The sequence below is a fragment of the Sapajus apella genome, unplaced genomic scaffold (genome assembly GCF_009761245.1).
Source record: "Sapajus apella isolate SASKATOON/1434 unplaced genomic scaffold, GSC_monkey_1.0 scaffold4, whole genome shotgun sequence".
In the NCBI taxonomy this organism is placed as follows: domain Eukaryota; kingdom Metazoa; phylum Chordata; class Mammalia; order Primates; family Cebidae; genus Sapajus; species Sapajus apella.
The window spans coordinates 39,902,015-39,929,158 of record NW_022436944.1 but is presented as its reverse complement, the minus strand read 5'-3'; the positions used below and the strand labels follow the sequence as shown (position 1 = coordinate 39,929,158).

Sequence of the window (27,144 nt, the reverse complement as noted above, 5' to 3'; positions counted from 1 at the left end):
GTTTAGTCAAGAAGCTAAGTGAGTAACCCAGATTTTGTTCAGTAAAAAACAAAAAAGACCATTACCTAAAATGTCATTAAAAAACATTCACAGTTACATGTAATCCTACACACATTATAAACACAAAGCTATATTGACATTCCTACTGTCATGAGGACATTCTGTGTACTTATAAATTTCTGATGACAGTCATTATCTAAAGAACATATTTGACTTGATATTTTACTGATGACAGCAACTGCACTTTTCTTTCCAAAAAGAATAGATATATGACCAACATTATATTGTAAACAGTTTACATTTCTTTCCAAATATAACCAAGTTGTGCTAACTACATGCATTTTTTTTTTGCATTGTGGCTGTTGGTGAAGCTTCAAGTTTGGAACCCAAACCTCATTACCTTGATTGACACAGATGCATTCTGACATGGGCCAGACCTTGTTCAGATGGTAAAATAATAAACAGTTACTCAAGAGTTATTATTTCAAGTCATGGGAGGAGAAAGCCAATGTTCACTGTGCAGCTGATTAAATGCAGAATAGCTGAAGTTTTTGATAACTGTAAAAGCACTTCACTCTGAATGCTGTTCAAATTGATGAACAATTCCCTTATTGCTAGGAGACAAAGGGAGGCCCAACAATAGCATGTGTGGAAATTTGACAAGCCTGTGACCAGATACTTGCAGACCTTGCTTTGACCTCAATTAATGAGAAATGCAAGATAGGTAATGGAAACTTATATTTGAAAGTTTCGTTGAATTAACAGAGCAGTTAAAAATTCCAGAATGCATATTATTTGCAGGTCATATTGTTGTGTTCTTGTCTCAGTCACTGACGGAAGGGCAAATTAATGTGATGTGTTCAGGGATCCTGAAGTACCTGAGGATTCAAGAAAGGTTCGGAAAGATCAGGAACACTTAGCTCTAAGTGGTGGCTGTCAGTGATTGAGTAGTTCTGCTACCTTAATATTAATGCACCTCTTTATGGCATTTCTCTTTGGTAGGTATTCTCAACCCATGTATCTACTTCCTGTTAATATTCGCACTCAACCCACATAGGGCATCTCATAATGTCAGTACTTCGTGGTGGGGCACTGTTAAACTACTTCCAGATGGTCCTTAGATGCCCATCTGTCACTGACTCTAGGTTTCATACAATTCCCTGATATTTGTCCTGTCTACTTTGCCTCATTCTTTGGTTTCAAGAAACTAGTCCCAAAGGTAGACTTCAGCATAAAACTGAGAAGAGGAATGAAGTGGCCCCATCGGGCTTCTCATAAAAATTTAGGCTATTACATTGGAAGAGGAAATTAAAGTCTATAACCATTAATTTTCTTAACATTGATAAACACTTCTAGTTGCAATAACATGATTGGTTCTAATCCAAATTTTCTCTGAATATTTACTACAATAATTATCACAAACCATGGGAAATACCTCATTTTCTATTCAAATAAGTTTTTCCTATCATATTATAGAAATTAAAATTTTACATTGTTTTAGGGAGTATCCATGTCTAGGGGTAATGATTTGGGAAAACTCAAAAAGTAAAGTTTTGGGGTTTTTTTGATTATGCTGATTATATGAGGCATTAGTTGTTCTGTTGCAAAAGTTCGGCAATACATTAGTTTTTGGTACAAATCAGAAAACAAATTACATAGTTTCATTTGGCAGGCTACTTAAAACATATTTAAAAAATATTTTTAAAAGATACTGAGAATTGAATACATCTGAGATTTAGACTTAAATTTTGAAATGTTGTTAGCTCAAATCCTGAAAACATGTTTACACAGTCACCTTAGTGAAAAAAATAGATGCTCCTCTTCTTCCACTCACCACTCTGCCCTGCCAGAAATATGCATTTGTAGCACTCTCCTTTCAAGCACCCAATAATTTCTTTGTGTTGGAAACATCTGCATCATCGCATTCTCATTTGATTGACAGAATAACAAATCAAGGAAGGCAGAATTTGAAAACACGTTTTTCAAGGCATATCAGGCAAAGTTGGAGACAGACTAAAATATGTTGTATTCTGATTTCCCAAACCTGCTAATGACCTGATGAGTTCATTTGCCTATGGCTGAAGCATATATTCCTGTTCCATAGAATTGTATCTGAGATGCAGCAAGGTAAGAGTCAGAAGCATAGTGGTTCTAAATTAGAAAATTAAAGGCTGGGTACCACAACTGCTGCTTCAACTTTTGAGATTTTGAATAAGTTGGGTCTTTTTCCTTCATTAAAATTGAACTAATAAAAATCAGACCTAGTACTGGCTTGATATAAGAATCAAATAATATGATGTAAGTAAAAGGAATTTGTAAATAGTAAAGGACTATAATAATGTTAAGAATTTTTTTGTGTGTGTGCAAATGTTATTAGAGCCAGAATTTCTCGAAAATTTGTTGTTTATTCAATAAACTATACAGTTCATTTCCTCTTCTTCCTTCTCCCTTTTATCTGCCACATAGCCATTCTATTCTGTTATCCTTGAAAGGAGATAGTGAACAGGTGAACAGGGCAAGTCCTGATTCCATACTTTGCTTCAGGAGTAAGGTATTACCTGCAGATTAGAGTCACTGTGCTGATTAGTCATCTTAAATTACTATGTATTATTTTAATGCTCCATCCTGTTATTTGTATTTATTAAATGAATGGCAATTAAGCAAATTAGCTAAGTAGCAGGAGTTATGGTTTTTTTAAATTAAATTTTTAAGTACTGCTTTGTACTTTGTTGAATCTAAGGGGAAAAATATCATGCTCAGCAAATGCATTTCTAAGCTCACTAATACTTGCTATGCTTAAATTCTCCACTAAAAGTTAGATAGTGTCAGCTTTCAGCCTTACAGAATCTGGGGATATTTGTTTAGGTGCTTTGCTGGTTGGCTCGCATGGAATCAAGCCCAGATGTGGTTACCTTTGTTTCTTCCTATAACTTGCTTACTGTCACCAAGGCTGACTTAGTAACCGAAGGGAGATGTAACTAGGCACCAGTGGAAAGATCCATAGATCAAGTGGTGTGTACTGTTTCAAGCCTCTCCCTGGATTCCTGGGAAATCAATATGACTCTTAGGCACAGGTATCCCTAGAGAACCTTTATATTGAATTAAAAAAAAAAAAAAAAAAAAAAAAGGAAACTGTGACCCTCCACAGTGGTACATGGCAGACCAGCATGGGCATGGTTGATGGTCCTTGAAGGACAAATGATTCAAAATATATTGAACTGGCTTCCAGAAACTTGCATTGAAGTAGAGCCAGCTTTGCATCACCTTCATGTCAGACTTCACCCCTTACCCTGGGTCCATACATCTTTCTTTCTTCACTACAATCAGAGAAATAAATACTTTGTATGTCTGATGCATGGTCTTGTTTTATCAAAGTATGTGTATGTCAGATTAGGTAGTCCCTGAGCTTGCTAGGTATAAAATAAAATGCCAAAGGATCCTCTCTTTGTCCTAACTCCCAGAACTTCTGGATCTTACATCAATTCCAAAATAGCTCTGATTGTTTCATGTGACATTTTTTTCTTAGGCAAGTTAGATGTTGAGTATTTAATCTGTGACCTATTGTCACACAACCCCACATATATGTTCTAATGATTCCATAAGGCAAATTAATGACATTAACATCATTTTAAAATTTTCAATATCTACAATTAAATAAACATTGTTCTATTTAAACATAGGTTTCTCAGTGAAGTCTCTTAGTGCTAACAACCAATTACGAAATTCAATGTGAAATCCTGGAGGATATATGTCATGTAAAATCGGGAAGAATCACCTTATACAGGCATAGTTATTTGTTGTGACTTTGACAGATAAACACCATATTTCAGAAAGGAACTCTACTGTAACTTACTAAACATGTGACTTTTTCCAAAATTGTTTAATGTATGGCATGTAATTGTAAATCCAGTGTTTCACTGTGAAATTTTCAACTGTATTTTGTATAAAATGTAAATTTTTTAATGGAGTAATGACTTGGATTTGGTCATGTTCCCCTGGATAAAAGCATTTGTAGAATTAGATAACGTGCAAAACAGATGGAACTAAAATCAAATTTGAGATATTTTAACCAGCAAACTATGAATGTGTAATACGACTTGCTGCATCATTTGGTTTCATAAAATGTAACCAGTGTGTCCCTATTTTCAGTGTCCCTAGTACCATATTGTACTTCACTGCAATAATATTCTAATTTCTAGGCTGTGATAACACTATGATTAAGCACTTTTATTATAGAAATGCCTCATGACTGCTGACCTTTCCAGTTTGTTCTTTATAGAAAGCACAAACTAAAGTGGAAAAAAATCTAGGCAAGCCAATAAATGAGTAATTGAGGCCTTTCTTTAGTGAGTCAAACATTGCCACCAGGGGAAACACTAGCATTCGTCCTGTACACACATACCACCTACGTTATTTATTTTCAATTTGTTCTTTTCTCTTCTTTGCAGGTGCCCAGAGATGTGATAAAGCACTGCTCGACTCCGTCTCCGGGCTGAGTCAAAGTGAGTCCCTGCTCTTGATCTTCCTTTGACTTTGTCTGGGGGAAAATAAAACTCATTAGACACAAATGCATGCATCATTTCACCTCAAGAATGTCATTTTGACAGTTATCTTTCAAGAGCATATTGTACATGTTTTTCAATACCTAAAATAATCTGCTGGATCCTAATGACATTTCATTTAATTTTAGTCTTAGTCCTTTACAATTTACATAATTTTTATCATACTGAGTACATTAATTTTTAAAAATTAAAGTAAAACAAACATAAACATAGGAGAATTTTCAGATAGTTCAGAAAAGTATTAATGGATATTATTCCTTCCTTCCTGCTATTCCACACTCAAATTCCTAATTCTACTCTCAACATTTAAAAATATTATTTCCAGAAAAATTTCTAATATGTACCCTATCTCCACATTTATAATTTTTCTCTCCATAAATGTAAGTTTACAGTGAAAACTGTTTACTTATTACTTTTTCACATTAATAACCTTAACATAGTATGCTATTAGTCATTTAAAAAATAGGAGATACTATGTTAAGGCTATAACTAATCTTATTAATTTTACTATTTCTCTATCATAAAGATTTATGGTTATCTAAGATTTTTGTCAAAATCTGTGTGGCCAATCCTTCAAAGAAAATTCTTAAATGCATACACATAGCTTTGAGTTTATTCAGTAAATAAATTACTGGTAGAGGTATGTACATTTTAAATTTTGGTATACAGATTCCAAATTTCATTCCAGCAATTTACAGTACCAGCAAATGAACAGATGTGCCTGCTTCACCACACAAACCAAAACTATAAACTATCAAATGAGTATTGTCCAATATTTGGATGGTTGAAAAATGACATATTAATTCATATTATAAAAATCATGAACGTGCTTTAAACATTTATTATTTGTATTGATTTTTCTGGTCTATTCATTTTGTCAATTTTAAAATCAAAGTAGTGTTTTTAAATTTATTTAGAATAACTCTTTGTATACTAGAGTAATCGTCATTTTTTCATTATGGGTGCCATGAAAAATGTCCCAAATTTGTTGCTTGACTTTGGAATTTGTTTATGCAGTTTAAAAACTTTAATGTTTCTGTTGTCATGTTAGAGTAAGTAATTAGACATGAAGAGTGCAGGAGAGGACCACCTTCCTGGAAATGTCAAGCGAGCATTAGGTGATGGTCAGGTGGTTGCTAAGCTTTCTCTCTGAAATGATAACTGGCTGCAGCCAGTGCCAGTGAAAGACATTCTCTCAATAGATAGAAAACATCTGAAGCTGGTACTCTTAGGAGTTGAACGAGTGGGCTCAAGCATACGCACTAAGATGCAAAATGGTGGAGTTTACATGGTATATAAACTTCCTCTGGGAACGCTCTACTGGTAAGGAAAAGCACCTCAAGTGAACATGTGCACAGCTTCAGTAAACATTCTGTGAATGCAGCCCCTCTTTAGTGTTGGCAGGCCACCATGCATGTGGACAGCCCACCTCAAGGGAAGAATCAAGGGAAGAGAAGTGGAAACCCTAGAACCATGCCCATGTGTAAAACCCCAAGTCAAGGGCTGAACAGGGAACTTGGATCTCTCAAGTCACCCACTTGGCCCACTTACAAGTGTACATTGCTGCCTTTCACTACTGCTCTAAAACATTTTTAATTTAATTTTATTATATTTTACGTTCTGGGGTACCTGTGCAGAACATGCAGGTTTGTTACACAGCTGTACACATGCCATGGTAGTTTGCTGCATCCATTACTCCATCATCTATATTAGGTATTTCTCCTAATGCTATCCCTCCCCAACCTCCCCACCCCCTGACAGGCCCTAGTATGTGATGTTTCCCTCCCTGCATCCATGTGTTTTCATTCCTCAGCTCCCACTTATGAGTGACAACATGTGGTATTTGGTTTTCTGTTCTTGTGTTAGTTTGCTAAGAATGATGGTTTCCAGCTTCATCCATGTCCCTGCAATGGACACAAACTCATTCTTTTTAATGGCTGCATAGTATTCCATGGTGTATATGTGCCACATTTTCTTTATCCAGTCTGTCATCGATGAGCATTTGGGTTGGTTCCTAGTCTTTTCTATTGTGAACAATGCCACAGTAAACATATGTGTGCATGTGTCTTTATAATAGGATGATTTATAATCCTTTGAGTATATACCCAGTAACGGGATTGCTGGATCAAATAGAATTTCTATTTCTAGGTCCTTGAGGAATCGCCACACTGTCTTCCACAATGGTTGAACTAATTTACACTCACACCAACAGTGTAAAATGTTCCTATTTCTCCATGTCCTCTCCAGCATTTGTTGTATCCTGATTTTTCAATGATCGCCATTCTAACTGGTGTGAGATGGTATTTCACTATGGTTTTGATTTGCATTTCTCTAATAATCAGTGATGATGAGGTGTTTTTCATATGTTTGTTGGCTGCATAAATGTCTCCTTTTGAGAAGTACCTGTTCACATTCTTCACCCACTTTTTAATGGGGGTATTTGTCTAAAACATTTGAATAAACTCTCTCTCCTAAAACTTGCCTTGGTCTCTCCCTCTGCCTTAAATCTACTTCTTCCGTTTTGCTGAATTCTTCCCTTCAAGAAGGCCAGGATCAAGTTTGCTGCAGACTCATACAGATTTGCCACTGGTTTCAGTCCGACTTACCCTTCTATCTATTTCTGGTGTCTAGACATTATGCCCTGCATAGTCAAACGGTTGTCACACAAAAATATATACAAGTTTCCCCGATATCTTTTGCCCTTACTTTAAAAATTTTAACATTTAAATCTTTAATCCAATTGGACTATATTTTAGTTAAAACAAAGTAAGGATCTAGCTGTATTATTTTCTTTCTAAAGGGCTACGGTCCAAGAAAAATAAACTGGTTATATTACATTAAGAAACAGTCATTATTTGGTCAAATGGTCAACATACAATTTCATCCTAAATAAATTGTATCTATATTACAGTTACTGCAAAATATAAAAATATTAAAATCTATTTAAGCTTCATCATAAAATCTCTCTACTGTCATAAAAGTGCTTTGATATCTCTTCTTCATAAAAATAATTTGGTTTAGTTGCTGTGTCATGGAAGCCATATGACTGTTGTTGATAGCTACTAGGCTCATTCTAGATCTTCCAAATTTATTATTAAAACTGATCCTCATAAATATCCTATGAAATAAGTATTATTATTCTCCATTTACAGGTGAGAAAACTGAAGGTCTAATAACACATTAGATGGTCACACATCTAGTAACAGGAATAGAGACAGTATGTGAAATCAGATTGGTCTCGAGTTCCTCTTGTTACTACACACAGAACCAAGTCCCTTAGTGACTTCAATCAATGTTCAGGACTGCTACTTTTTATCGAGTATCGCATAAAGTAACAGGTGTCACAATTCCTGCCCATCTGAGACTTGACTCCAAATCTTTCAAGGACTTTAATTACCCTCACCTCCAAAATTCCCACACCACTCTGGGATGCTTTAATAACCAGCAAATGGAGTGTTTAATTCACTGCAAAAGTCTAATTGAATGTTACATTTTTAAAAAGCGTTCACCTTTTGCTACATACTTGAAAGAATGTTTAAAATAAAATTTGCTACATTACTATAGACTTGAATCACTAAAAATAGATTTTAAAATGCACAGAATAATATCAAAAAGGGCACTTTTTAAAAACTTGTGGCTAAACAATGCACATTTCATTGTTACTGCTGAAAGTTAAGATCATATCTTAATGTGTTAAATTTTTTGATTTACATAGAATCTTTGTACAACATTTGAAAATGTAATTATTACTCCAGCAGGGAGTAATTTTAAACAGCCAGAATTTTCAGATAACGTCTACAGAATTTGGTAGGAATTGCCAACAGGCTGCTTATGCAGTATCAATTGGCTTCAAAATGTCAAGTGGAATTACAATGCTAACTACAAAATGCACCAGATTAGATATTTACAACAGTGAATAAGCCAATTCCTTTCTCCGTGGAGAAATCTAAGTAATAACTGAGATTTTCCAAATCAAACGATAGCAATTTTATCATCTTAGAAAAGGGCCCCTCAATGGGAAGTATCGAAGAATAATCTATGTTAGTCTTGACTCTAAATGGAAGGAAAAAAGAGTTTTCTGTGAACATTTTTAGTCACAATTGAACCCTCATGCAAGATTGGGGTTGAAAATCATTCTACTTCACTGTAATATTAATCATAGCAATATTTGTAATCTGCATATCTACATAAACCACAAACACATCAGTATATACATATATACATAACATACGTGTGTGTGTATGTATAACTAGAAATAAGCCAAATGTCCAGAAATAAAACAATGCATACAGGCATAGTAATGACATAGAATATTATAATTTCATTAAACTGAACTTATAGAGAAAATAAATGGGAAATGAATGAAATAGTGTCTGCCTATTAACACAGAAATATCTCAAAAACATAATATTGAGTATGAAAGCAAAAAATGAAAGATCACAGAAAACATGGCAACATTTTAACTATTCACACATGTAAAACTAAATAATATATTGTTTAGAGAAATGTACAACCGCTGTAAAACTATATATAATCACATGACTACAACTAGCTGCACAAGAGGCTAGAAAATAGAATCTCCAGTTGACCACCATGTGCCTTACTAAATGGAATTAGTACAGTTCCATTTCTTAAAGTGGATTTGGGGTATATGATGATTTGTAATAATATTTTATACTTCATATGTATTTTTAATGTAAAATTATTTCACCACAAAAAGGACAAGAATAAAGTGATATCAAACCATTTAACAGTGAAATCTGATAAAATTATATAGAGTGTGGTGGTGGTGGTAGGGAACAAATATAATCTGTTAGTCTTGACTCTAAATGGAAGAAAAAAAGTTTTCTGTGAAAATGTTTCGTCACCATTGAACCTTCATGCAAGATTGGGGTTGAAAATCATTTCACTTTACTGTAATATTCATCACAGAAATATGCTTGCAATGGATGACCCAGGGATAAAATCTGAAGAAATGATAGTTGTTAATAAGATAGGGTCAGAGGAGCAAAGACAAGGTGTGAGGGTCTCAGACAGAAAGGAATTCAGCATCTTTGAAGAACTGAACAAAGTGCAGAAGAGTTAGTATAAAGAGAAACGAAGAAAGAGAGGTAAAAGGGAAACTAGAAGGTAGGCAGAAGTTAGACAGCTCATCCAGGGCCTTTGAAGCCACATTAGAATTTTTGCTCTTGACTATAATAAGTACAATGATAAAAAGTAGTAGTTAGAAAACAACCTAGGCTACTCTATAAAAAAAAAAAGAAGCCTAAAATATGTATTTGTAGTGACTTGAATAAGAAGATAACTCTCTTTATTCTTCTCTCTCTCCCTCTCTCCTCTCTCAATATCTCTCCCCCCAACTCTTTCTGTCTCTCTCTCTCTCTCTGTGTATATTTCTATCTCTTGCACTCTTTTCTTGTTTCCTGTAACAAAGCAGAGATTAGCAAGTTAGAGTGCTGGAGCACATGAAGCAACAGCAAGATATTAAACCTTCAGATGACATGAGAACTTTTGAGTTTTCAAATAGAAAGCATCAACAGGAGTTGACAGATTACTCAGGAGCCTGTTTTAGAAGATCAGTAAAAACATGATAGCTTTAGACTTGAGTGGTAGCTATCAGTAGATGTGGAGCAAAGCTGGCACATTTGAAATATGTATAGAGAGTCAAGTTGCCTGGCTTTGTCATTTAATTGATTATGAAATTATCTAGTAAGAGATTTCAGAGTGAAAGGAGAAAATCTAGGCCCTCCTTTTTTCTTTCAGTGATGAAAAGGTGAAGATTTCAATTGCCATCAGGTCAACAAAGGTAAATAAGTAAAATATAAGGAAAGGAGATAGTGGTCAGTAAGCAGGATAATTAAATAAGTCATTTTAGTTATTAAGCAACACTGAGAGATGAAAATTTCCAGGAAAATAAAGTTATGATTAGACTCCAGTGAGTTAGGATTTCTCAACAAAACATCATGTATTAGCAATATTCCCTTAACTTCCGTCATGTTCTATGGCCAGGAATTTTGTCTTCATTCCTTTTTAATCCTCACTTTGTTAAGCATTAGTTTTTCTATGAACTGAAGGAAAAGAAAGCATAAAAAAACCCTATAGATCATCAAAATTGTGTACTTGTCCAAATTCACACAGTTACTGGGAGGGCTGATATTTGAATTCTCAATGATCTTGCTTGAAATCACATGTACTTTCAAACACACCATAATAAATTATAGATCACTGAGCTGTGAGCCAGTCAGATTTTTTTTTACTTATCTGTGTAATTGTGTTGGGTCAAAATGGATCTCTCCTAGACGGGAATTATTTTCTCTGCTAGACAGGGTCTTCTCTTATTTCACTCTCTTTCTCTTTCTTGCCCTAAAATGGACATATGCTGAAAAATACTTTCTCTCCAGTTGTCATTTTACGTTTTATTTCCTCTCCATTTTCTCTCATATTCCCACGTTTACATTGTAAACTACTTTTATAACATGCTTTAAAAAATATAGAGTACCTGTTGCCATTTAAATATCAATGCAAAAACTTCTAGTTCAAGATGAAAAAGTTCTTATTAAAAAATTATAATAAAATTATAAATTTTTATGTTCTAAATTATATAGCATTGATAAACATTAAAAACACAAGAAATATGAAAATCCAAAATCACAGTGAAGTAACTTAACCTGTCTCAGAAATTGGTAGTTGTGGTGGCAGAAAATAAATAAAATTATAGGGAATGTTAATACATTGCATTACATGTTATTAATACATTAATAATGTTAATGTTAATAATTATCTATAATTAATGAATGAGTGTCTATGGTATCTACCAAAGAAAGAATCCCTCTTCTTTTCATATGCTTATGGAACATTCATAATAGTTCACTTTGTTCTGCAAAGACAATTTCAAAAATACTCTGAAAAATGGAAGTCATGTGTATGAAAACAGTCCTCCATATAATGGTTCAAATTCTATTTTGATTTTTAAAATTTCTGTATAATTTTTTATTTTAAGAGAAATTAGTAAGTAAACTTATAGACTTTTGGAAATAAAAGGCTGTTTTTAAAAAGAAATAATGTTAATAGGCATGTTTGATATCCAAACTCAATGATATAATCAAAGATGAACGAGAAAAAAATACTTAAAATACATTTATTACAAAATATATAAAAATATCTAATACATGAAACAAACTAGATACTTCAAATATAAAATCTGTAGAACTTTAAGACACAAAATAAATATAACAATAGGAAAACAAGAGTAAACTAGAAGGTTATCTAAAAAAAAACAACTAGAAAACAAAATTTTTTTTTTTAAATTTGGCCAATTAAATGAAAAGAAGATCAGAGAATTAAACTTCTGGCAATTTTATTCAAGGAAAAGAAAGAACAACACAAATAATATTCAGAATTTTAAAAGATCATGAATTTAAAAAAGATCATGAATTTGGAAGTCTTTAAAAATTACAAAATTACTTTGTAGAAAAATATATTTGCATAGTTTTTTAAATTTAATGAATACTTTGAGGGTAGGAGTCAATTACCAAAATAGTTCCAAAAAATAATAAAAATTTTCAATAGACCAATAACGTGGAAAGAAGCAGAGAGAGACCATCTCATGTTACTTACTACCCCTCTCTGAGGCCTATTTCAGAGAGTTTTAAAGCCAAGGTTATCAAGATTTAAAGGAACAAATAATTCCTTTAACAAATTCATAGAATAAAAAAATCTCAAAAATTTCTGAATTCAGTCTAAAACTCTGGAAAACTTGTTACCAAAACTAGATGAGTATAATAAAAAAGAAAAAATATATACCATTTTCATGTATAGATCTAAAAATCCTAAATAAAACATTAGTAAACTGAATTTAGAAGTACTGTAAAAGAAAACTACATCAGTCTCATGTAGGATGTATGCTAAGGGTGGTTCCCTTTTAGGGAATCAATATATTTCAGCAGATTTATAAATTAAAAAGAAAAAAAATGACCATCTCAGTTAATACCAAATTTTATATATAACTCAGTAAATATTTGTGCTTTTAAAAAATTCTTTATAACAAACAAGCAATAGAAGGAATCTTCTTTAAGAAAAACATTCAACAGTAACCAAGGGAACAGTCTTATTTAGTGGGGTGGCAATTTTTGTAATTAAAAAAAACCTAAAATATATATATATATTAGAGAGGGGGAAGAGAGAATAAAGAGCTAATTTAAACTCATTATAAAAATTTTGGAAAACACAGAAAAAATAGAATAAAGATAATTTAAACTCATTATGAAAAACTGGGAAATACGGAAAAATAAGAAAGAATGCCTGATTGGCTTCAATATCAAGAATTTCATGCATTTCCTTCCAAATTTTTATTGCATTTAATTTTTATAAGATCAACTATAATTAAATAGTATATGAACATTTCTTCCTTAAATATTAAAAATGATACATGTGCATTTTACTAAATTTAGAAGTGAAAATCAGTGTAAAGCACTGATTTATGAATCTCTTTTATAATACCATCTCCCAGTAATAATTTAACATTTTGGTGAATTTAAAGATAATATCATTGAAGTTCAGTAGGTTTAAACAGCATGTCCAGTTCTAAAGCATTTTGTCTTTGTCTTTATCATGCAGTTTCTCCTAAATTATAGGCTCTTTTTTTCCTTCAGAACAGCTAACTCATAATCTGAAAGTATTGGTAACTGATTTTGAAAAGTAATGAAGTTCTATATAAAATTGGTCCATGTTTTGGAGTTATAGAATATATTAAAAATAATTAAAGTGAAAAGCGAGTTTATAAGAATTCTAGTGTGGAAATTAATTTAAAACTTTTAAGTCAACCTTGATAATTTGTAGCAGTAACAATTTTGTGACAGTGATGGTGGGTACTGAAATGATACAATATTTTTCCACTAGTATTCTCCAATGTCTTACATTAAAACTCCTTAGTACTTTTTGGTTCTGGGCCTGTCTTATGCTTATAGAAGTTAAAGCAACAAAATCTTGGCCATATCTTGAGTGTGAAAGAATAGAAGAGATTATCTGTGAATAAAGCCACCAAGAAGTAGTCGGGAATGAAAATATAGGACTACAGGAGGAAGAAGATAGAACAGAAGATGAAAACATGCTGACTCTTTGTCTGTTAGATCAACAAATAGATTCCACTTACTCATCCAGTTTCAAAGTATCTATTTATCTCGTGCCAGCAGTGAAGCTGGAAAGACAGAGATAAATACATTATATTTCTTGACCTTAAAGAAACGTAGGCAATCTGATTTATCCAGACAAAAGTATGTTGAGAGACTTGGAGGTAACTTAGCTAATTCATAGGGTTCCCAAGATAAGGTCCAATTCACTTTCTATTCTGAGTTGTAACTCCACCATTGCTGCTCTGTGTGCAATCTCTGGTAGAAAAGCAGAATCAATAATACAATCTTCTTATTACAACTTTAGCATGATATTGACAACATGATATGTAAAAGCTGGAGATAGTCCTTTATAAAGGATTGCTTTATTTCTAAATATTAGGCTTCTTTAGACAGTCTTGCATAATAATGCACCACTCAAAAATACTAAATAACACAAATAAATTCACTTCAACACCAAGATTCAATTTTTAAAGACTTGTATTATTAAAAAGAATGGGTGTGCCTATCATAACAATTATTTTCTGATTCTTGGAAAAAGTATTCTCCACATTTAAAATGTTTTATATTAGACAATTCTTTAACACACACTTGTCAAATATATATATATATATATATATATATATATAGATAGATAGATAGATAGATAGACAGACAGACAGACAGACAGACAGACAGACAGACAGATAGATAGATAGATAGATAGTACCAATGTTACCTTTTTATTTTTTGTTTTAGATGTAAGGACATGCTCATATATCAGGTACTTACATAAATTGTTACATTATTTTTTCTTATGTAATACCTTTTTGTTTGTTTATGTGGTTCAGATATACTCTTTCCTTAAACTCTTAAAAAAAAGTCCTGCTTCTAGCTCCTATTCCTCAACCCTATATGTTAGAGAGTTATGGCCTGGCTGCTGTATACCAGTGCATCTCAACCAGGGAGATTCTTACCCCCAAGGGATATCGGACAATGTTTGGAGACAGTTTTGGTTAATTAAACTTGTGTAAGGGTACTACTGGTGTTAAGTGGGTGGAGACCATGAATGTTGCTAAAAATCCTACAATGCACAAGACAGTCTCCCACAACAAATAATTATCCATCGGAAAATGTCAATCGTGCCAAAGTTAAGAGAACGTACTTAATACCCCAATTTTATATGAACTTAAAAACCTGTCCATAAAATTCAACCAAAAATGATAAAATCAGTCATGCATTCACAAAAGATGAACTACTCCTAAAAATATTTCCGGGTTTGCTTATTTTTTTTTCCAAAATAATGAAATGACTTGAAACTAATACATGACTTAATTTCTTTTAAATCTTTAGGTCACACATTAATAAATGAGGTAATAATCAGACGTAATTCAATTTAGTTAACTTTCAATTGATTCATGTTTCTACAGTCATGTTTGTTAAGTCACCAAATAACAATCTAAGTCTCTAACACCTGTAGAGAATTTTTTGTAGCAATTCTTATATGCGGCCAACTATAAAAATATTCACCTGATATTTTCCTTAGAAGAAAAATTATAATGCCTCAACCACTTGCATTCAAATTATGAATCTATAATAATCTCAGTAATAGATAAAATGCCTTGGCTGTCTAACTTTGATTCCTTCTTTCGCTAATTAAATTAATAAAGATAGTTCATATAGGTCAGGGGACATATTTTAAGTGCACAAAAGAACTATTTTGAGGAATACCAAAACATTCCAGATGGGCCAACATAGTAGTCAACTACTATAGATTATTATTACATTTTTAAAGTCATCAAAATAGATCTACAAAGGATGTCTGAAGGTCAATATTTATGGTTCTACCTCTATCTACTATATGCTAGGTACCAGGAAGTACATAGGTACCTTTAAATTTTATGAAACAAGAGCCGGCAAAATACACTCTCAATTAATTAAAATAAACTCTTGGATAAGACAAGAGCTGACCAGAATTTGTGGAGCTATCACAGAGTGCAGGCAAGCTTTCCTTTCTTATTACCTTAGTTGTGTCCCCCAGTTTCTTGGTCTTCTAATACTTTGCCTTTTTGACTCTGCATAGACTTGGATACCCTGTGATCCTACCTGTTGGATCAGAAATAGAACCTTCATTTTCTTTACCAGTTCTGGTAGTCACACTTCATTCCCCAGTTTCAAGTCTGCACAATCCTGGGACATGTTTGTTATGATTCTAGAACATGATCACTTTTGCAATAAGAATGGAGGAGCTTTTTTCTTAACCTCTTTCCCCTCCAGACCAGAAATATGACCCATTTATCAGAATCCTAACCTGATCTTCGTTTCTTAATGTTACAAAAGTTCCTGTGACCTGATATTAAAGTATTACACCAGATATAAAGCACTACGACAACAATCTTATTAACTCTTAGCTAATACAGTCTAAGAACTGGATATGATAACTGAAATGAGCTCCATATCAATGAGACTTTCGATGGGATTATGTGTAGTCAATGTCCAGTAATTAGAAAAGTTATAATTGGGAGCCAGGTATTCAGTCCAATGCTATTTTTAATATGGAGTGATCTAGGATTGGGAGAGGATTGAAGGAGATACCACTTATTAATTACCTAGATCAAGTATGTGCCAGTTTTTGCTCACCAATGGGTCACCTGTTTCAGCAAATAAAGTTCTAATGGAACATTGCCACATGCATTTGTTTATAGATTGTCTATGACTGCTTTCCTGTTATAGTGGGTGAGTTAAGTACTGTGGGGCTTTTTTTTGTTTGATGGTTGGCTGTTTAGAGACAGGGTCTTGTTCTGTAGCACAGGCCAGACTGCAATGGCATGACCATGGCTCACTGTAGCATCAACAGTCTGGACTCAACCCATCCTACTGCCTCAGCCTCCTGAGGGGCTGAGACTATAGGTGCTCACCACCATGCCAGTCTAATTTTTAAATTTTTTGTAGAATCAGTGTTTCTCTATGTTGTCCATGCTCTTAATCTCCTGGCCCCAAGCTATTCTCCCTCTTTGGTCTCCGGAAATGCTGGGATTACAGTGTTAGGCTCTTCTGTGCCTGGCCAAGTACTGTTGTATCAACAGATATTATATGGTCCACAAAGCCCAAAATATTTATTATCATATCTTTTAAAGAAAAAGTTTGCTATTTTCTAACTTATATCACAGAACAAATGAAAAAGAAAACTAAACAAACCATTTTTCCACATATATTCCTATTTGAGAACCAACTTTTTGGAGGAGAAAGTATGATGACCCAGCTTTATTAAAACTTTCAGAAATTAAACTTCACATAATTGATCCTAGGTTTTTATACGTAGGTGGCTTAAAGGGGTCGGGGGAGAACATTTGCAAGTACATTTGAAGTTCAAATATTTCCCATTTCTATTCATTTCACCATTATGTAACATCAAACACTCTACAATATATAGGGTTTATGAAAATCAAACCATTTAAGGACTGGCATTGAAATGCAAATTCCCACTTAATTCACCAAGAATACTAACATCTATTTTTGTCTTTCTTCTCCCTGAATAGGACCTTAAGTTAACCAGGGACCCATGGAAATTTTGTATGACCACCTATAATCTTATGCATGATACTTCTTAGAAAGGGCTTCTTCATTTACATAGTTATTGAGTTTTTTTCCCCAGTGGAATCTGAGGGAGCATCAGAAAAAAAAATGTATACTTCAATTTCAAGAACTTAGGCTACAGCAAGAGTGTTTCTGGCTGGTAATACTGCATGTGCCAAACACACTGAGTGCTGGCTCTGGTGAGTTCAGATGGGAAATTTGGAAAACAGGGTCATTAGTTCCCAAGCTGTAAGTATGGTTCTGTGTGGTCATGCTTTTGTGTCATATAGTGTGATTATACAATTTGAGATCCTTACAATAAAAGAAGGCTTAGAAATTTTATATTCCAATTCTTTTATATTGTGGCTGGAGAAACTGCAATTAGGGAGGCAAAAATGCCTGGCCTAAGATCACAGTGGTCACTAGTGGCAGGGACTTGAACTTGTAACTCCTAGGATTTTTTTATTATACTGCAGAGCTAGCAAGCTGACTGCTGACTTGCCCCAGATAAAATGATGAAATAGAGAAATGCTGTCCTCAGACAACCATAAATAATCCTAAACCCCCTTTTGAGTGTCTGCCTTGGCAGGACTCAAACACCACTTAATGAAGAATAAAGACCGAACTCCTTAGCACAACCTACAGTTGGAAGCCTGAACTACCTGTGGGTTCCCAATTCAGTGCAACCACTCCTATTCTCGGAATTCTAGAGCAACTCACAGGCCAGGACATCTTCATGAAGCCAAAGCAGCCAATGGTAGTTATGGAGAAAACTAGTATCTTCAGAAAATTCTGGACACTAGAACTTAGCCAAGTCTGAAATAACAGGTATCTAGAACAAGAGGAAATCATGCTTTTAAATGGGCCCATCTTGACAACACAAGGTACTTTCATATTTATTCCAGGCAATGACCTGTGTCTTTTCAAAGGAAGGTAGTGCTGGAAGGAACCTTGTGGTACAGCTAGCCCAGTGATTTCCACAGTTTCAAATTTATGATCAATAAAAGCAGTGGAGGAACAAGCTCCTTGAGCAAATTTTAATTTTGTAAAAAACCTAGACAAAATGTTTTATACATCATAACATTAATAAAAGCCATATATATCAAGATCATACTCTCTTAATCTAGATTTATTTAGAATAATATTTAATAATATCACATGACCAGAAGAAGCTCTGATTGGCCACCGAGGACCTCAGAAGAATTTCTGAGAAGTGACTGATTGTCCAGAAACATCCATGTAGTCAGACTTTCCATTATTTTAAACGCCAAGAAGTGATATAATCCAAAATACTCTGAGTATGTATGAGGAAGCTCAAGCCCAAGACTGAGAGAGTATTAAAGGCCAACCCAAGCTTATACGGCTTGCCAAGTTTCCCATTTCTGTTAGTGCTCCTTTCACTATAGTATACTATTTCACAGCATGGAAAGTTTTATAGCAAACTGATCACACAGCCCTGTTTTCCTCATGTTCTGAAATAAAGAATAAGGCAAAATAGAAGGGGTAAAGATAATAGTAATATAGTTCCTTTTTATGCCATTGATTTGTCCATACACATTTGTATTTTTACAATTATAATTTCAAAGGAAGTTTAAATCAAATTCACAACAAAGTTAAACTAAAGTCTGTATGTAATCTGCAGCACATTTCACATGAATTTTGGGTTAATATATTAATTCAACTGATTTTCCAACTGGATTCGATCAATATCAAATGATATATAAGTGCAAAACACTGCTGAAGGAAGAGTTTCAGAAAGGCAATCCATATGTCTAAAAATTCACCATTTAATCTGGGAGAATCTGTCTGCCTTATATCAATTAGGATACTTTTTACAGCAATTGACAGGAAATCTGGAAAATTCCAAACTGTTTAAAAAAAGAGAAAACTGGAATTTTGGTCAAGGCTCTGTGTTAACTCAGTTCTCAGAAAGGCTCCAAACATGTGCATCATCTCAGTTTCAGATGTAGTCAAAAGTATGTATGCCTGCATCTTATAAGGTGTCTTTGGCTCTTGTGGGGTTACGTGTCTAATCTTGAATCAGTTTCTTTGTCAGAGGAGTGTACAGCTCTGTTTGGTCTGGTCTGCATCAGATAACACTTCTGGAGAGATGAACTACACTCCACCAAAACTACAGTCTGAGAGTGAGGAAACAGTGGAGCCCTAACTCTCAAATATGTTTCAGGGAGTAGGGCAAATGAATACAAGATGACCAAGAGGCAAAAAATGTCTATGACATACACATAGTAAAAATAAATATATATTTAATATATATATATTGCAAAAGAGGTCAAATGAAAGGTAAAGCTGCAGAGTAAATAGCTATAGTAGTTAATAGCTCTGCAACCAGACTGTACAGGTTCAAGTCTTCACCACTTACTAGCCACTAGGGAAAATTACTTAATTTCTTTTTGTTTTAGTTTATTCATCTCTAAAAATGGTGATAATAAGAATACCTATTTAGAGGTATTTTGTGACAACTAAATGTGGTAAAAGCCATAAAGTGCATAGAATAGTGCTTGACTCATGGTAACACTTAATCAATGTTACTTGTCATTATTATTATTATTAGATATGAGAGGCAAATATAAGGACTGTAAAAAAATAAGAAGAGGGAAAGAACACTTATAAAGAGAGTTCAAGCAGGGTAATCTGTGGGCCTGCACTAAATGGTGAAGAATGGGTAACTGTGATAAGCAGAGGGTAAGGAGGTGACCTTCTGGTTGCTAGGAACAGTCTATGACAAAGTGTAGTAGTGTGAAAGAGCAAAAGTCACAGTAGAGTAATCAATTTGATGGAGTGAAGAGGAAAACTGTAACAGGGTTGTAAGTGCTATCCTTTCTTCAAAAATGCTGTGCGTGGATAATTCTTCTAGGTTGTGATCTTAAAGTATAATTAGAAATTGTATTTTTTTCACCTTATATTTATTGTCTTTTATTATGAATAATTACAATCTCCTGTTTTATTCATTCACTAAAAATAGCTTTGTAGGCATCATATGATTTTTATGATATATTCATAAAACTACTCTGTTAAGAAATAGATTGTAACAACTCACTCGTTTGAACTCAAGAGCAGCTATCTATCTTGCCAATAAGAATGTTAATCTAAAAATTATTATTCTTATTGTAAAAGCCTCTTACCCTACTGATAGCTCTCACCTCCTCCAGATCTGCTAACTTCTTTCTCACAGTCTTTCCTTAGAGACTTCATAAAAACAATGTTGTTATGATTCTCAAGTTATGAAAATCCATAAATAACACAAAAAGAAAATCACATCCTATATATTGACATTTCATGATATGTTATATCTGTCCTTGGCTAGGATTCAGCAACATTTTCTAAAGGGTAAGAATTCTGCACCACATTGGGTAATCATTTTTTTAAGTTGCTTTATATTAAAGAAGGCATTATTCTTTAACAAGTAGTAAAAAACTTCAAACAAATCTAATGAAGTAATACAATGAAAAAGTTTCATATTGGTCATTTATATAAGGCACTACTAAAATTTTACTTTGATAAAAAATAAATAAAAGGAAAATTCTTCCATCTCAAATGTCTTGGTAATCAGTATGCTGATTGTTCACATATTCATGCATTCAAAAACATGTTTTGTTTTTTTGGCCCTTTTAAATAGACATAACTACTATATTCAGGTACAATGCTAGGAGCAAGAATGCAAAGACATAGCCCTGCCTCATAAATATTTTAATATTTTTGGGATGCAGAGTTCCTATTACTTTTCCTCCCAGGAGCTTCCTGCATGTAGAAGATCCAAAAAGCTACTTATCTAGCAATAAGCAAGGCCTAAAAAAACAGAGATGATAGGAGAGGGGAGACATTTGACCCACCAATGAATTGAGTCCTGGGCCAAAGCAAATTGTCCTGTTGCATCTCTATTTGAATGGCAGATTACAGTCAGTTACATCTTGCATATTGCTTCATTTTATTGGCAAGTATGATGGAACAATAATTCTGGCTCTGGGGCTCCTGCTCCTGTGTTCTCTCCACCAATTTGCCTCCATACTTGTCCTGATTTTGCTCATTCTTTAGAATGAATTGTTTCCTTTTGACTTTTGAGTCAGCTTGGGATGGAAACTTAGGTACTCACTAGCTGTAGGACCTTAGTTCAGGCTTTAATGAGAGATCACTGATGAAATTAACCAGCATATTGGCTGGCATGCAGTAAGAATTGAACATTGATTCTTTCTCTGCAGAGAACTCCTGGTTCTACTAAGACCATTGACCCTCTTCCCTTATTTGCCTTCTTTATATGAAGTCTACTTTAAATGTCATTTTCCCTTTTGAGTAATATGTTGTTTTTTCCTAATATGAAGGGCTGCCTTATCAATTTAAGCACCTGAAAGGAGATGTATTATTGGTATTTAGTTTAGTTTATGTTTTTCATAAGATTTTAGGAAGTGTATTTTCACTCACTAATACATTGGGACAAGTTTGGATGAGTGTTTCTGAATGCAACTGGTGCTGTTCATTTGAACGGAACATTTTTGTTTGATAAATGAAAGTCATATATGCATGTGGCATAACTTGTCTACAGTTCATAGAAAACCAGAAGTTCACAGATCCTCTCCTCCTATTTCTTTCAAACCAGAAACAAAACTTTTAAAGTGTTTTGTCCATTTACTTTTAGTAATCACTTTCTTACAACTAACATACCTATGTTGCAATTTTTTTTTTTAATCTTTTGGTTTTTGAAGCATTACCAATTAGTTTTCCATATAACAGATGAGAGTTTTACTTACTTACATCCCATCCCCTAACCACAAATACATACCCCTTTTCCATCTTGTCCTTTTGCAGCAAGGTAAGATTGTTCCTTTGCTTAAATCACTATTCAGTATTTACTATATTGTGACAACTGAGCCATTGGTGTCTGTTAAGTATTTGTTTTCTAAACAAGTTTTTATTTTCTTTGGAGTTAACAATTAGCTGGGTTTTTTTGTTTGTTTTTTATATGTTTATTGCTACTAATACTACTCTAATAGTTTTTTTATTACTAATAAAAATACAAAGCCTTCATCAATTTTGTGTGAATTTTCTCTTAATAGGTCTTGATACATCAAATGGAATATTAACTAATCTTGAAAACTCCCAGAGTCCTCTGCCTGCTCTGGGCAGGATGGCTGATGAACCTAGTTCATAGCTCTTGCCCTGAGCTGGCCCTTGGTCATCATCCCAGCAGTATCATATAGTACTGTCTTGAATTTGGTCTTCATTTCTTTAATCTCATGTTTACATTTTTATTAGCTTATTGCCTCCTTTTGATGCACCACGTCTTCTAGTAGATACCTGAGACAAGGTACATGAAAGGGAAATAAATTTTTAGAGAACTTCCATGTCTGAAAAATGTATTTTTTCTATCTTTGACTTTATTGGCAATTATGGTAAATATAGATTCTGGGTTGGAAGTCATACTCATTTAGAATTTTAAGGCATTGCGCTACTGTATTCTAGTTCCCAGTACACCTCCTGAGAAGTCCAAAGTCATTCTGGTTCTTGATCCTTTGCATAGTACTATTTTATTTTTTTCCTTTCTCTGGAAGTCAAAAGAACCATCTTTTTGTTTACAGTTAACAGTGTCACAAAACTTCAGTCTGGAAAATCATGAATTTTAGATCTGGGAACTTAGCTGGCATAATGGACTCCTCTCTTCTAACCAGTTTCATTCTATTTTTTTTTTAAGTTTTTGGAAAGCTTTTTAATTTAGGTGCTTAACCTCCTAGATCTGTGCTGTCCAATACAGTAGCTGCTAGCCACATGTGGCTTTTCACATTTGCCTTTAAATTGCTTGATATAAAATAAATTTTTAAAACTAACTGTCTTAGTAGTGCTAGCCATGTCTCAAGTGCTCAATAGCCACATGCAGCTAGTGGTTACTGTATTGAACAGCACAAACACAGAACGTCTTCATCATCACTGAAAATTCTTGGGCAGTATAGTACTTCATAGTCCTCTAATTTTCTAATTTTTTCTTTTTATTTTTCATGTATTTTTCACTTTGCTCTAATTTCTGGAAGATTCCTGAACTTAATTTGCTAATTACTGATAAAAAATTCCATCATTATCTTTTAATATTCACAAGTTTTTAAAAAATTTTATAGTTTGTATGCTTCTTTACTTCATTATATCCTATATTTATTTCATCAATTTAATATTTATTCTTATTTCAAGATATTAAATACTTAGCTTTGTTGTTCCTGAAAAGTTTCTTTTTATTTAATGTGGGTTTTTTTTTTCTCTTTTTATTTTGATTTTATACCTTTTCCATAAGAAGCTCCCTGCAGAAGTCTTGGCAGTTTTTTACATCTGCTCATATTTAAATGGAAGCAAGATAAATCTGAATAGAAGGTCTGGGCACATGTGTGGGATGTGTCATATTTTTTCATTGCTATAGAGTGATATGGACGGACAAGGTTTGATGTTAACATACTGAGAATTTTCCTCATCGGCTGTCCAGGTTATTTTGAAAATCTTCTTCCAAAGACTTATTGAGAGGGCATAGACTTCGTGGCTGCTAGGATTATAGGGGCCAAGTTGAGGAAGAGGAATGCGGGTCTTAACATTTGGTATATAGACTTTTGCTTATTTTCTTCCTGGTCCTGCCTGATTTTCTTCAGTCCAGAGACTTTCTGTTTTACCTTCACAAAAGAATAGGCCTCAACTTTTCTGCAAAAAAGTGGTGCATTGGATAGTTTGTGATCCCTCCGTGTCCCCTCAAAAATCAAGGGTCTATTTCACCAGCTCTTAGGAGTGCTCTTGGTTGAACAGGATCACCTTGCCCATGATCATGCACTATTTGTAAGGCCAGCTTGCCTACATTGATTGTTCAGTGTGAGTGTTTACAAATTTCCAGGTCCTTCACCCACCTCAGGAGCATTCTGAAAGGTCATCCTGGCAGGAAGCCTTTTTTTGTGAGTGTATCAGAACCCAATGACTTCTGCTTAGCACTTCTTTTCCTCCTTTCCCACACAGATGTTGATCCCACTAACTTGTTTTCCGGCGAAACTGATAACTTTGGAAAGGCAGTCTCAATGTGTATATCAGGGGGGTAAATCTATAGATACAGACCCTCCTTAAATATGCTTTCATCTTATCTTTCTGGTTTTAGTCTTACTGTCATAATCACTTCCAGAGGTACCTATTTTTGAACTTTTGAAGGAACCTACAGTGAAAATCGTGATGCTTGTTAACAATTTTCCACTGCTGGTTAGGATTTAGGTTTCCCCAATCTATTAAGTCAATTCACACTCATCTGTTTGCTTTTCAGCTTCTAAAATTTTGTCCTTACTATCTTTTCTATTATTTTTAAACTGTGGGTTTATGTCTTTTAAAAAATCTCCTCACTGTTGTTTTAGTGCTGTTTTGGAAATGCATGCACCTAATCTGTCAGTTTCCTCAAATAAACTTCACTCTGCCTCTAGAACTTCTGACATTTTTATTTGCAGGCCATATTGTATAGTAAATAGAAATATTCATCATTAAAACTTTCCAATTGCACTAATCCAAGAAAGAAACGTGAGTAAAATGGGGATTGTACATCTTGAAATTTGATATATCCTTGAGGAAGTAAGTGGTTGAAAGCTATCAGATTGAGGTTTGGTATGGCTGGAGTTATTACAGGTTTTGCAATCATAAGATAATATAAAAGATTGACTATAAACTGTAAAGTGGACATTATCCCAAGGGTTATAGTGGCTCGTGACTTGAATGATGGTCATAATTATATTGAGTCATTCTGATGGGGTAGAATACATAAAATGGAGGCACTGAAAAGCTATTCTTTAATTAAACTCAGTATTGATGAGATATAATATGCATTAGCATGTACTATTCTAGACTCAAGAGGAATAGAATGAACTTCAAGAGGCATTAAAGGAAGGTAACAAATATGATAAAGTGTTGGAGATGAAGAGAGTCTAAGTAGGAAGCAGAAAAGCATATAGTTTATTCAGAGGAGAAGAATCAGATGGTTTTCTACCGGCTGTAAAGGATATGAAGAAATACTCATTCTTTTACACCTTCCTAAGTGCTTTTTCTGAGAAAATTCTAATGGGATGATTGGTGAGGGAAAGTACCTTATTGACAGTAGGACATATAATGTTAGTTTTCTTCACAAATAATTCAAGCATGATAAAATGGTCTTTAATTTCTACATGAAGAAATCAAACTTTAAAGAAGCATTTCCTAGCAACTAACATTATTACAGAATGGGTTTATTGCCTTAAAATTTATATAAAAAAGAATGGATGTGTGATATTTTAATATAATAAGAAATATATATTTGGTCTTCCTCTCTGGTTCCTGGCATAGAGGTTCCTAGTATTTTTGGAATTTCTAAAGTGATGGAGTGAGAGGGGTATCTTTTTTTATTCATAAGCCTCTTTCAACCATATTTATATTTTGCTAATTAGGTAACTCCTGAAAAATGGAAGCTGGCTTTCAGAGGAACCAACCACTTGATTAGAGGGTTGAAACCTTCAGTCCCACACCCCATGTAAGCACTCAATATATGTTAGATATTATTTTTATCTCTAAAGCATTTCAGGTAGCTTGCAAAATATATTAGAAAGGCTTTTAAAATATAAGAAAAAAGATTAAGGCAAAAAGTAGAAACTAATGAAATAAAGCTCAAAGGAGTTAAATTTTTAATATTTTTGAAATTAATATTAATAAATATAAAATTTCTAGCTCTCAATTGAAAAGAAGAAAATGTGGTTGGATATAACATTTACATGCCTATAAATTTGAAAAACATCAACCAAAAGTCATATCCTGACCTAAATGTTTCCCCAGGACTCTCATAAAGGAATCATTGGGATATATAACTTATTTATTAGACAATGTAAAGTGTTATATAATCTCCACTCTTAAATACCTTGAAAATTTTTAAATATTGAGCACCTAGGGGTCTAGGTTTCCTTAAGCATATTTTTTGTTTTCTAAATTACAGAGATCAATCACAGCTGTATGATAAAAATACTCCAAAGCAGGAGCTTATATATGCCCCGCTGAGTTATAGGTAAACAGATCAACAGCTAGACATAGCTTTAATGCTTTTGAAGTTAACTGCATTTCTCTGTCTTCTTTCGGCATTCATCAAGTTGCCCCATGGTGAGTCTTCCTATAATTGATGAATGTGTCCCAAATTAGTCATTCAAATACTAGCTTCCTTATTTTGCCATTACTTATATAACACCTGTTCACATTTTCTTTTCTTTTCTATTTTTTTTTTTTTTTTTGAGATGGAGCCTTGCTCTGTTACCCAGGCTGGAATGCAATGGTGTGATCTCTGCTCGCTGCAATCTCTGCCTTCTGGGTTCAAGCGATTCTACTGCCTCAGCCTCCCGAATAGTTGGGACTACAGGTGTGTGCCACCATGCCTGCCTAATTTTTGTATTTTTAGTAGACACGGGGTTTTACCATGTTGGGCAGGCTGGTCTCGAACTCCTGACCTCAGGTGATCCACTCACCTCAGCTTCCCAAAGTGTTGGGATTACAGGCATGAGCCACTGCGCCTGATCCATATTTTCTTTTAAATTTACTTCCAAATCACTTCTTTATTTTATTTAGATCATTTTAATAATATAAATGCACTGATGATGTTTTCTAATGCATATTAAAATAAGTTTTTCAATAGCCATCCAAAATAGTTTTTTAAAATAGTCATCCAAAGTCACTACTGGTATATCACCAGCAACATTCATGACTTCTACTACTCTTTGGAAAATGTTAAAGTAGAAATTGTAATTTGACATACATAGTCACATTAATGCTTATTTTTTATTTTTATTTTTGTTTGTTTTAACTTTTAAGGTCAAAGATACAAGTGCAGGTATGTTACATAGGTATATTGTGTCATGGGGGTTTGTGGTAGAGAT

General features: G+C 33.7%; 1 protein-coding gene across 2 annotated transcripts in view; it reads right to left on the bottom strand.

Annotated features, from left to right (window-relative positions):
- Window positions 1–27,144, bottom strand: part of KCNH8 (potassium voltage-gated channel subfamily H member 8) — a 340,790-nt gene that overhangs the window by 156,999 nt on the left and 156,647 nt on the right. For both annotated transcript variants that reach the window (XM_032267464.1, XM_032267473.1), the window contains one exon: window positions 4,410–4,537. In XM_032267464.1, the coding sequence (XP_032123355.1) occupies window positions 4,410–4,537 (128 nt within the window). The remainder of the gene's footprint in view (window positions 1–4,409; window positions 4,538–27,144) is intronic.